A 13,674-nucleotide genomic window follows, 5' to 3' on the forward strand; every position below is an offset into this window, starting at 1 on the left:
CAATGTGACAGTTGTATACAGAAAATGTGTTATGGCATTGTGGTATTCTGCGGTTTGCGCTCAAATTCATGGTAGTGTCGGTCTTTCCATTATATCTATGAGGGAAAACTATGCATCAGCTTATTGTACTTCATTGCTTCGCTTTTGGAAGAAGGGTGATGACCAGGGTTATTATAGTTTTGGAATTTTCCATTTTAGTTAGTTTTTATTTTGTTTTGAGTTTTGATTTTTAGTTTGTTTTAATACATTTTCAAGGTGGTTCTGTTGTATTAGTTTTAGTTATTTCATAAATGCTTAGTTTTAGTTAGTTTCAGTATTAGTTTTTTTTTTTTTTTTTAAGTGTACTACTTGTGCGCAATATTTAAAAAACACCATGGGAGCAACGCCATCTGAAGGGGCTTTTCTATTGGCTGCTGCTAGATGACGTCACTTTTGTATGACACACTTTCAAATGTCCTTATTCCGGTTAATATCAAAATTAATCTACTTAAAATCACATTTAAAATCATCCCCAAAGGCTCATGCATTAAATTTATTACCAAAGACTAAAACGAAGGACATTTTTGCTATACTTATAGTTAGTTTTAGTTTTTTAAAGAGCATTTGCGTTTGTATTTTATTTCGTTACCGAAATTGTTTTTTGAATTTTATTGTTTTCCGTTAGTTTTAGTTGACTAAAATAACTTTGGTGATGACTAAATACAAGGACTGTTTCAAAGTCAAGGACATAGCATATTATCAAGTTGTGATGGCAATAGTATCATGTTATTTACATTTGATGACTGTCCAAGTGTAGCTCTGGCAAGAGTGTAGAAGAAGAGAAGTTGTTGCTAGACTTGCATGATTGTGATTCTCCTCCCTGGGGATGCTTTTGCAAGCCCTCATTCCAACCACATCCACTTTCTGCTTGTTTGCGGCTTTTGCTGTCACCACTTTTGTATTCTACGTATGAGTGAAGTGCGTTCTCTATTGGGTGAAGGTCAGGTTGCTGACTTGAAGAATATTCCATTTAGAGTCACTCATTCAGTTCTCTGATGATCTAGTCCCATAATTTGTGTAGCATTTGGTTAAATATGAGCAGAGGGTATACTCAACACAAGTCATGTTGTTACTTGTCTCAGATTTGGAAAGCGATGCAGCAATTAGCACGGCTGCTAGTGAATATTTTTACACTGGAGCACTCTACATCGCAACGATTTATCACGTAATCAGATACTAATTGATTTTGTATTATTAAACAGCAACACAAAATGTGCCAATTAGGTGCTGGTATTACTTTTTGTCCAGTTGGGGTCGGCATCTTTATGTCCTAAGCTGTAAAGGAGTGTCTGGCCTGGTGAGTGACGTGTGCGTCTAGTTGGATGTTATTATGTTTGGTTATTCAGTCAGCGCGTTGAATTCCGGACATCAGTTGTGGCCTTAGCAGCTTGTGTATGAATGTATTGTGTATTTATTTTGTTACCATTTATTCAATAAAGTAATTGTCACTTATGGCTAGCTAACTATCTAGCCAGAGGTGGCAAATCCAGGTCCGAAATTAAAAACCCTGCCACCGTGTGGCTTTAGCCCCAGGTACTAGCTAGCTAGCTCCCTAGCTAGCTCCCATGGTGCTCGTTTATAACCTAGGGAGCTATTTAGCTAGCTAGCTAGCACAAGGGGCTAAGGCCAAACTGTGGCAGGGTATTTATTTTCTGGACCTGGATTTGCTACCTCTGCATCTAGCTAACATAAATATGTTACCTCGTAGATTTGCTGTTGTGGTACGCAAGTTCCTCACCCTCTTTTATTCCTTAATACATTATGGAACGCATGTGTCATTAAACCGTGCCAATCCACATTGTGCTGTACGTGCTGCCACATGCTTGCTTTGCCTTCAACACGCAGTGGAGATGTTTGCATCCTGGCAATTAGGTATTGAAGGTATTATTTGATTACTATATTAAGTGTAATCTTTGCGTGTTCAAAATAATTGCATTGAGATCTTATGAAGAAGCTTTCTTTGCAAAGATTTATTTAAGAGCTCTTAAAGACACAGGAGAAAATGCTTACATTCAAAGGTAATGTTAAGCCCCGAGTGTGTTCGAATATGAAAACACACAGTTGCTTTATACTTGAAAAAAGCATACTCCCCCTCTCTGGCTGGACAAAGGGTTAGTAATTATAATAAGCAGACATGTGATATACCGACATGTTTACTCCAGCTCTCCTACCATCCCGGATATATGATGTAGGCAGGTAATGATCTTGGACCTTCAGTTTTTACGACATAATGAGTAATAGCATGAGAACTTGACTCCCTTTCAGACACACATTTTTTATCTCCATGAGAACTTCCACATTCTTTCTTATCTTCTTGAGAACTGGAAGGGAGTAAAAGTTCCAATACATTTCACAACAACATTATCACAGAGTTATTCATTCCAATACACAGTTATATGGCACCTATATACTTATTAGTAAATTCATAAACAGTAAAAATATAAATTGAAAATGTTAAATGTCTTCAGTATTCATCTCTTGAGTTGATCTGTTTACTAGGATTAGTGCAAGGGGCATCGCGACTTGTTGCTCAAATTTATGTAAGATTTGCATTTGTTGAAAGTTGTTTTTTTTTTTTCTAATTTGTTTTTGTTGATGTGAATCCAATGGGGGGGATTACGGAAAGTGGAAGTAATTGTCAGAGAGTTAAATGTTAAATAAAACAGAAAAAGGAGCATGTGAATGTGGCGGAAATCAACGGTCAACCGCTTGAAACAAAAAACAAGGATGACGTTTGGAATCCAAGACTCAAGTATTGCGTAACAGCTCTTTTTGGAAATAGGCTAAGGATTCTAAATGACCGTGTCATGTTTTTTTTTTTTTTTACGGATTAAATGAATTAGCCCAATAAAAGACAACCTTTGAAAAAGCAAGTCGTCATTTTGAACCAATCCTATAACGAAAATAATTTCATTATAGCATAAAAGCCATCTGGAACTATGTTTATGTAATTAGAAGAATATTGAAGAATATTTTTGGCAAATTGGCTCTCATGCTGCTGGTTGGTGTGAATGCGTGTGCATGTGGTAACGAGTGTCTGGTTCTCTCACACCCTCCATCTTCAATGTGTTTATTTCAGCTTTCAGTCTCTCACATACACACAGACAGAGGAAATGGGCACTTTTTTATGAAACGGGCACGACTGATATGAGAAATGAAGTATTATTGTAGTGGTCATAGATGACTAGTTTGACTGATTAATCAGGTCAGTTAAGTACCCCCCCCCCCCCCATCCCCCAATATATTGTATGATTCATGACTATTTAAATATATTATGTTCTGATACCTATAGCCCTTATCCACAATGTTCACATTTTATCCACAAGATTTTATTAAGGGGGGAGGTGGGGGTGAAACTATCAAAGCTCTTGTCATTGAATAGGTCTAAAGTGGTGCCAGCTCTTCTCCGTGCTATTCCAAACGTTAACACAGTATATTGAGAGCCTTCAAATACTTCTCATCCGCTTCTGTCTCAGTTCCCCAAATGACTGTCTTTTGCTCTATTTCTCACTGGAGATGCTGCTCTCTATATAAGTAGGCAATTATAGAAAAAGGTGTCATTTAATTTTATTTCGTATTAGCCCTACTCTTAGTGTCATGTAATTGAGTGGAACCTTTAAGGTCGAACACAATTTGTTCCAGTATGCTAGGAAAATACATTTTCCTATTGGAAATAATGTTAATAGAATTAATTTGTTCTAATGTCAAACTGTCGTGTTGGTAAAACATTTATATTTAGATGTTAATGTTGCCGGTCCATCCACCTGTGTCAATTAGAAACAAAAAACAATCAGTCTCAGCTTTAAAGACATGAGCAAAAATACAAGATACGAACAAGATTCAAGTAAGTTGAGTTAAACGGAAACAAGTAAACTCCTATAAAAGGCCGCAAGGCTTAATTCGATATCTCAAATAATTTCATTACAATAAAAGGTCAAAGAGGAATCTCTGCATCCAAGCTCCCCAGGGATCACACTCAGCGTAGAAATAAGTCGCCATGAAGCCCGCGAGCCAGGAAGAAAGCATCCATAAAAATACATGAATTTCAAAGTTGTGGGATCATTTCCCACTTAAAAAGGAAGATACATTGAAATGTGTACAATGGACTATATGCCATCGAGGAGGCGGGACTTCCGACTTCCGGGTTTTCAGCCATCAACTTTGTTCCCGTTTCCGGTTTGCGACGTGTGGGCGGCATCCCAGTACTTGCGCTTCCGTCTTTGTGCCCCTCGGTTGCGCGTCGACGGGTGCGAGGCTGCGAGTGTGTAGTGTCCGTCTCAGTGTACGAAGCATTTCGGATGGCCGAGACGCCCTCCCGTCGATGAGCGTGAGCGCACGGTTGGGGGGCGCAGGGGTGGGGGTGCAAGTGTTGGAACGCGGCCAAACCGTGCTGATGTGCAAAAGTTTGTGGCATCTACACCATAGCAGCACACTTCCAATTACCAACATAAGGTACAGTATTGTTGCTTATTTATTATAGCCTAACATTGCTAATAAGACCGTATTATAATGCCACTCAAGTAGTGTAGGATAGACAAAGCAGCTCATGCTCTTCCAATGGTTTGATTGCGTAAACGGTAAAAACAAGTACACATAAATAAGCACATTTATACGAACGCTAACACAGAGTCACTCAGACACAGGCTGGCTAACAGGTTAGCCAGCTAACAGCTAGCCCACGTCACTCACCAGGCCAGGCTGTGCCTAAAATATTAAGGCTTAATGTTCATTAATAGAACATTCTTCCATGTTTAATGTGTGAATCCTAACTCTAAGTAAGACGTTTTGTTGAATATTCCCATTAAAAAAATTATGTTTAAAAATCGATTCGGCCGCATATCTAATCGATTTGAGAATTGCGCGCTGTAATATTGCGAGATATTGCCGAATTGATTTTTTCTAACACCCCTAATAATAATAATAATAATAGCTGGGATAGGCTCTGCACCCCCCGCGACCCTTGTGAGGAAATGTGCTGACTGCTTTACGGCATACGTCACTTCACCCTTTTTACCCATTCGTTACAGAACTCAATTTAAATGTGGACGCATTATTACTGCTTTCCTGGCAGAAGCTGCAAAACAACTGAAAAGTTTTGTCTGAGGAGACAAAAAAGAAAAAAGGGAAGTGGGTAAAAGGACAGTCAAGGATCAACATTGGTCCGGCTTTCACTCGCTGGCATGAGCTCACAAACGACGTAATGTGCTTGTCCTCATGGGAAATGTGGTCTTCCATCAGGCATAACATTACCGCTTTTGTCCAAATGGCGCCGCCATAATCAACATAAATTGAAAGTTCCTTAGTGTTGCTTTAAGACAGTAACAGACAGTAGCATTGGCAGACATTAGCTTCTTACAGGGGGGAAAAAAAGGGAAACTTTTTTTATTTATTTATTTATTTTTATTGGCCGGAATGGGCTACCAGTACTACTGTACAGTAGAACCGAGTGGCCAAAAATAATACCTGGACCTCACACACATACATAATGTATGTTATTGTGTTCAATTTTGATCTAACTACTCGATTCTAAAATTATTATTATAAGGTACCACTGTATATACTGTATGTCTTTAAATTCTTCTTCTCTTAACGGTCTCTCTTTAAGCTAAAAAGTCACAAAAAGCTCAAACCAGCCACGTGAATACATTCCGGTTAAATGTCAACCTTTTATTCGACTTTAGAGGTTCCACTATATATGTTTTTTTCCCCTGCTGTATTCAAGTTAGCCCACTTTGACTCGCCTTGATGGCAAGATGAATGAAATGAGCATAATAAGTGATCAAGTTAAGCCCGCCGGCAACTATCAAAGGGCAGCTGGTGAAATGTTGAGATGCAGGTAAAAGAGACAGCGGTATGAAACTTAATGAGCACATCCAAATACTCGGCCACTATTTACAAACGCTCCATCTGAGAAGACATGCCAGCCACTTCCATGTGGTGATACTACAGTATTTCTCAGAGGTGCTCTCTCCAAAAGGACCCCAGCTTTGCTCTCAATATACTGCCTCTGAAGCATGCAGGATGCAAACTTTTTTTTTTTTTTTTACTCCTGCATGGTATTGTACAGCCTGCTTCTCTGCATGTCATCAGTGAAGCTTGAATCCCATGGACTGCACTTTTTTTTTTTTTTTTTTGTCATTCTGAGGAGAACAGAAGTGCTCATTTTTCGTTTTGGAGCATGAAAGGAAACAGGGCGAGTGGTCATTTGAAGAACTGGTGGAAGAAATGGGTTGACTTGATTACCTGAGAGCAATGTGCTGCCTGGGAGGAGCAGACAGAGCAGTCACTTCTGCACAACAAAAAATGTTGACGCCAACAAATTTCATATATCTATGTATTCTGTTCTGTGCTAATGAACTGCGCGGGGGGTGGGGCTAATTATTTGGGTAATTTTGAGCGCACGTGCTGGGTCACCGCTGGGAGTTTGAATTTGCAATTCATTATCAGGCCAGACTGAATTCCCGTTCTTGAGGCAAATCCCAAGAAATGAGATTGACATACATTGTCTTGTCAGGAGGATGTTAGCTAACCGTTGTCCCAAAGTGTTGAATGAATATTTGATTTTCTACGCCAAATTAAATCATATCTGATCTCCTCCTAGACAGCCCATTGGGAATAATCAGCCGAATTGAATGGGGGGTGGGCGGATAAGGCACGTTTGTCTCAGTGAAAGGTGTGGGAATGTCATCATCAATGCAGCCATGTACCAGTCTGTCTTTTTCTCCAATATCTTTGCATCTTCACAGTGGGCCTTTGGACTGTCAATTCAAGCATGGCTGTCATCTATTTTCAGCAGGCAACATAATTAGGAGTGATCATTTCCATTTTCCAACCTTGCTGGGGGCAGTTTAAACCCCCATGGTGGTAGATTTTCAACAAAATATGAATATGGCAGCTGTTTAATTGAATGCAGAAGTACATGTATTTTGGGATAAACTGACATTACAGTATGTTGGGTTGTCATGTTCAAATCGGGTTTGACCTGTGGCGTTCCTCATCTCATAGAAACATTCTCTCTCTCGTGGGCATCTCATGGTTTCATGTACATTTTACAGCTAAAACAGTCTATTGGCCTGATTCTGAATGCTTCCTTGGTTTCGATCTTCTCACCAGTCACTGAAACCTGAAATATGTTTGGTGCTTTTGTTTTGATATCATTTCATCACATCACATGACTGAGTACACATCAGGTTAAGTTCCCCACTTTTAAATAGGGATGCACCGATACCTTTTTTTTCCCCAGATATTTGACTACTCGTAGATACTTGAAAATGTGATCACTTCTCGCTACTGTATGCAAGCGGCATTCTAAATTTACCCTTTTTAGTCATTACAACACAAACAGAATAAATCTCATATTTTAAAAAAAAAAGTACAAATAAATAATTAATAAATAAAAATTTTAAATTGCATAGAAAAAAGTTACAAAGTGTACCTGAATGCAGCTCACATTGCCGTTCCATGAGTGCTAGTGTAAAGAATGATGACTGCACTAATCAAGAAGTCACCATTAACTACCCTAAAAAAAAAAATATATATATTCATAATATATACTTTTATATTTATTATTGTTGTATACTATAATATAACTGCAAATTTGTTCAAAGTACATTACCGTCACAAAATGTCACTTTACAGTCAACACAGATTCAACAGCAGATATGAGCATATTACAAAGTACAATAAAAAAATTAAAAACACACACACAAAGAGAATATGAACCCCTAATTATGAACAAGCAGAGCGGAACAGGGTTACAACAGTTCGGGATTTTTCATAATAGTTTTTATTTTATTTTCACGTTTGTTTCTCTAAATTCAGTTAATTTTAATTTTAAGTTTATTAGGTTTTATTTTGGGTAAAATTATTTGTTGTAGTTTTTTTACTAGTTTTAGCATTAGTTTTAGTTTTTCTTTAATGTAAGGCGTATTTGTCGAGTCATGTAAAAAAAAAAAAGCTGCTTATTATTGTGTAATAAAATAAAGTAAACTACAATTCCCAAATGACTGTTCGACTTTCCAGTAATACAAAAAATAAATCCATTTAAAATAAACCCCAAAAATGTTGCCAAAAATGAAAGCAAAGGACTTTTTAGCTATATTCAGATTTAATTAGTTAAAAAAAAAAAAAGTATTTTCAGTTAAATTTCCATTTTCGTTTTAATTTTATTTTGAATTATTATTATATTATTCTTTTATTTTATTTTATTTATTTATATATATATATATATATATATATATATATATATATATATATACTTTTTTTTTTTTATCTTTATTAAATGTATTAATCTGGGAAAGGAGCGGAGCAGGCGACAAGGTTTACGAAACTAATTGCTTGCTAGTTGGCAGTGGCCTCGCCTCTGCTGCTGCCTAAAGACTGCAACATCCATTTTCAACAGAATAATTTGCAATCACCTAAAAGTGCTGTCATACTTAAAATATCTCCACATACACACGGCTGAACCGAAAGGTATATATGTCAGGCTAAAATGTGGTGTGCACAGTATCAGAGAATTTTTTTACCACTACCTGATACTGGTATCGGTATCAGTGTATCCCTACTGTTCTCCATCAATCTGACTTGCTTTGACCTTCATCTTTGTTACCTTTTCATACATGTCAATGACACCTTCCCCACCACTTCCATTTGGTCGGCACCAGCTCCACACCTTTTTGACTCAGCATGTTCCCCTTCCCCAAATTGCGTGCCGTCTTACTGACTTGCATGTCTCCCACCTCTGCTCGTCTTTCTTACTTCAGGTATCATGACAAACAGGAAGTGACCAGTAACTTCCTGGGAGCCATGTGGCTCATCTCAATTACCTTCCTCTCCATTGGCTACGGGGACATGGTACCGCACACGTACTGCGGGAAAGGCGTGTGTCTGCTTACAGGGATTATGGTAGGTTCCTTTTTTCAAAAGCCGCTTATGCATTAATTATTTTCTCATTAAATAAGTTCAGGTTGTAGTCACCACAGTTTTAACTTGAAATGAATTGCTACAAAAAGCAATATGTTACTTTACTGAAAACAATCTGTTAGGATCACCAAAAAAGATTTTACTAAAAGAAAAAATATTTGCCTGAAAAAAAGAAGGTTGAAGGAAGAAAAAATGAAGAAATTGAGCACTTAGAAGAGAAAAAGTTATGAAGTATGTAAGCATAGTCAAACTATTACGACAAAATAGAAAGTTGTAAGGGGTAAGATTACGTACGAGGCAATATTGTTAAAAAAATTTAAGTTGTATGTCTTTAAAAACAAGTAATCAAACTATGGAAGTGAAGTCATTTTTATTTAAAAAAAAAAAAAAAAAGGAACACTGCGCTAAAAGTCTTATTTTATTTTTAGAAAAATATTTTTGCGAGTTTCAATATGAGAGTGAAGCCTATGACTGTATTATATTGTATTCCAACACAAATCCAAATACAACAGTCCAAACCATCGTTACATGTTGTTTTCTAGAAATTTGCTCTATTTTAATTGTAATGATTCATTAATTAAAAAAAAAAAATCGTAGTTTTAAAATGCTATTCTCAAAATATTCAAGTGTACCCAATGTTAAGTGTTAAAATTATGAGTTTGCTAATTTGCTTCAAAATTCGATTTTTCTTCCTTTTTGCTGAATAAGTTGTTATGTATCCCATACACGTACAGTAGTTCCACTATATCCATTGCTGTGGAGTTCCACATTATGATTTTCCACATTAAGTTTACCACTGTCCGTCCCCCTCATCACTAAAGAACCCATACTACTCGATCATTTGTTTCGTTTTCTGTGATAGCCTTTAATACAAGTCGTAAGTAGGCAAGATTATTTCTCATGTCAAAATGTTAGATTTTTATAGCATATGGTGAGGTTAAAAAAATAAATAAAAATCTTCCAACACGTTCTCCATCATATGTCGTGAGTCTAAACATGTCTTTGTGGAAAACAGGGGGCTGGCTGCACTGCACTTGTGGTTGCAGTGGTGGCCAGGAAACTGGAGCTGACCAAGGCAGAGAAGCATGTTCACAACTTCATGATGGATACGCAACTCTGCAAACGAGTGAGTGACCAACTCGCTGCTATTAAAGATATTAGAAACGGCAAAACTGAAGTGCTTCAGAAAACTATGATGGATCCTCCTAAGTCTAACACATTCCATTCTGTGACACTTCTACCTCCATTTTATTCAAAGTTAAAAAAAAACAATTTCCATAGGAAATTCTTTAAAAAACAAGGCAAAGGAAATTGCGTGTGAATGCTGAAAGCTGAATGCTAATATTTGAATGCATGTGGAATGCTTGTGAAATGCTTATGAAGGATATAGAAAGATAAATTGTGTGGAAATTACAACAAAAAAAAATAGTGTCCAAAACAGGAATCGAACCCTGACCTTCCACGTGTCAGTCATGTTAGTGAAATTATATTGCATTTCCTGATATGATAGTCAGTTGGTATGCATGTATATCACTTAGCATAACAGCCATGGATACATTTGCAATGTACAGTCGGAGGTGGGATTCGAACCCACGACTTCCTGGGTACTGGACAATACAGCTGCTCGATTATGGAAAAAAATAAATAATCACGATTATTTTGGTAATAATTGAAATCACGATTATTCAAAGGATTATTTATTTTTTGGTACAAAACAAGAAAATGTTTACACATGTAAAAATATTAAGCCCAATTAACAAATTCAGACCCATAGATGGTCCCAGTGGACATGAAATATTCACGTGTCTAAACCAATAAAATGCCAAATTTGGATGATGTTAATACTTCTGGTTCATGATTGGATCTTAACTAACCAATCACAATCGCAAGTTGATTTGCATGATAGACATGTTAAAAATGTTGCATATAAGCTTGGTTTAAAACACATTACAGCCAAATTATCCTGGCGTCCACTATAAGTCCACTAAAAACATGAGATAACCCCCCCCCCCCCCCCACCAAAAAAAATATTTTTTTATGTTCTTATGTGGGGGGGGGGGGGAAAAAAGAGTAAAAATCAGCACAAAAAATACAAAAAATTTGCCCAGCAGAAAAAAAATGGGTCTGAAGGGGTTAAAAAAAAATTGAAACACTAAAATTATGTAAGTTCCTTCTGGATCAAACAGAATTAATAATAATATATATTTATAATAATACATAATTATTTATTTGTGTTGGCAAAAACTTGAAGTTGGAGTGCAGCATGTGTGACAATATGACAATCATTTATATTTTTGGTACAAAAGAAGAAATTTTTTAAATGTAAAAAAAAAAAAAAAACTAATTAAAAATATTAAGACAAATTAAATTATTTGAAACACTTATCGTGCAAGTTCCTTTTGGATGAAACAATTTATTAAATTAATTATTTTAAAAATAAAAATAAATTGCAAATGTATAAATTTAAACAACTCAAAAAATTGTATTAATAATCTCTTTTTTTTTCCCTTTTTTTTTTAAACGATTATGTAGATTTTGTAATTGTGGAGTGTAATAATTGAAATTGTAATTTTGATTAATTGCACAAAAAGCGTATGTGTATAAATGTGAATGCAACAGTATTCACACAAAAAATAAACTTCTCTAGGACCAAAATGTTGCCAATCATAAAACTTTTATTTAATCGGCGTCGATACTTTATGCCTGTACTCGCATTTGAAATCATAAATATGCTCCGATACTACGACACCGATATCACGTCACCAGCCTTATATTCAGTCTATTTTTCTGGGAAAGGCACTATAGCAAATGGATGGATAAATGAATACCACTCATAGTTCCTCATCACAGGATGCACCTCTGTATTATTTTTTTTTTATTCCCTACACTCACATTTTATTGTTTGAGCGTCACAGATTGTTTCCTTGCTTCCCAGGTAAAGAATACAGCTGCCAATGTACTCAGGGAAACATGGCTCATCTACAAACACACCAAGTTGGTCAAGAAGATTGATCACGCCAAGGTGCGGAAACACCAACGCAAGTTTCTCCAAGCCATTCACCAGTAAGTCCCGTGTTCAGATCATGAAATAATATTGCGCACCAGCACCCACCAATTGAGAATCAACTCAGTGTATCGCAAAAAAAAAAAAAAAAATCTATATAATGCCCAATCTAAGATGATTTTAGTGGTAGAAACAATTTATGATGTATTATAAAGAGTTCCACGTTCACGATTCAATTCAATTCAATTCTTCACACACACACACGCTAGAATCTAGTGTAACGGTCCCGATCCCCCGATCCCCCTTCCTCTGTTCCCTTTCCCCGCCAACCCCCCTTTTGACCCTGTGCTTACAGTGAGAATTGTGAAGGTATCAGTCGTTTGGTGAATGTCGTGGGGTTAAAACCTGTACTGTGTTCTGTCTTTGTTTTGCTCTATCACCGCAGAGCTCAGAAGTAAGTTGAGTCTTCTATGTATCCTCCTTCTGTCTCCTCGACATCCTCCTCTCTCCTTCCCATGTCTGCCTTTGACATGCATGAACCGAGTGTGTGTTGCCAAAATAAGAACGACGACAAACCAAAAATAGACGCCGGGATTGTTTTTGGTTTCGCTCAAGTCGGCGTTCCATTGACTTCTCTCTCTCGCTTGCCATGCTCTCTTGAATGGAATGAAACAAAAATCAGCGTCCACGTTTCGCCGCCCCGTGTCGATGGTGGGGGCGAGCGTGTGAAAGGAAAAGAAAGAACAAACGAAAAAAATAAGCATCTTGCAGAGAATGAGCTTGAGCTTTGTTGGCCAGCGGTTCATTTTCATCTCAAACGTCCTGTGCTACGTTTGCCCATGATTAATATAGCTGCTCTGGAGGCTATATTAACCTGCATCAACAAAACCCATTGTGCACGCCCACTTATTTTTGTGAACACACACACACGCACACACACACACACAGCAGCGCACGTATAGTTAGTTCTAATGTGGTTGAAATGGTTGCTGTTGTTTTGAAGCTAATGTTTTTATTTCCAACGTTATTAATGATAGAGAGATTTGTGTTAAATCAAAATTTAGTTTGGCTGAGGCACGTTTCGTTTTTTTGTTTTTCTTTGTGCTTCACCAATATAAATTTGCACATTTGTCAACAGACCACATTTTAAAGGGTTAACTTTTTTTTTTTTTTACTGAGAGCTACACTTACTGATTAATGGGCTACTAATGTAGTACACACTTCTGAATTAACACATTTTATTAATTTACCTTTATTTATTTATTTATTAAAAGGGTTTCATGGTATAGTTGTAGTGCAAAAGTACTGCATTACCCAGGGCTAGAATGGCACAAAAAACAAATAAATTAAAAAATTGGCCCTGGCATCAGGGTTTCATGAAATAATATGCCCATTTTCTTGATTTACCTTTATTTATTAAAAGGGTTTCGTGGTATAGTTGTAGTGCAAAAATACTGCATTACCCAGGGCTAGACTGGCACAAAAAAAAAAATATATATATATATTTAAATAAATCAATAAAATTGGCCTTGGCATCAGGGTTTCATGAAGTAATATGCCCACATCTCCAGAACCTTGCTCACCACACTCATAACGCAAGCAGGATCAAGTCAAATATTTTTCTGCGTTTAACTTACTACAAAAATGCCATTTTATTTGTCCTTGTTTTGTTTTTTTATGTACAATTATTATCTACCAACAAACTTTTA

General features: G+C 36.7%; 1 protein-coding gene across 1 annotated transcript in view; it reads left to right on the forward strand.

The window, feature by feature from the left end:
* The window catches only part of kcnn1a (potassium intermediate/small conductance calcium-activated channel, subfamily N, member 1a), a 100,910-nt gene that overhangs the window by 67,525 nt on the left and 19,711 nt on the right, over positions 1-13,674 (forward strand). The window contains exons 5-7 of the mRNA XM_077558075.1: positions 8,802-8,943; positions 9,977-10,087; positions 11,897-12,024. Coding sequence (XP_077414201.1) covers positions 8,802-8,943; positions 9,977-10,087; positions 11,897-12,024 — 381 coding nt within the window. The remainder of the gene's footprint in view (positions 1-8,801; positions 8,944-9,976; positions 10,088-11,896; positions 12,025-13,674) is intronic.

Source organism: Vanacampus margaritifer, chromosome 2 (assembly GCF_051991255.1).
Source record: "Vanacampus margaritifer isolate UIUO_Vmar chromosome 2, RoL_Vmar_1.0, whole genome shotgun sequence".
In the NCBI taxonomy this organism is placed as follows: domain Eukaryota; kingdom Metazoa; phylum Chordata; class Actinopteri; order Syngnathiformes; family Syngnathidae; genus Vanacampus; species Vanacampus margaritifer.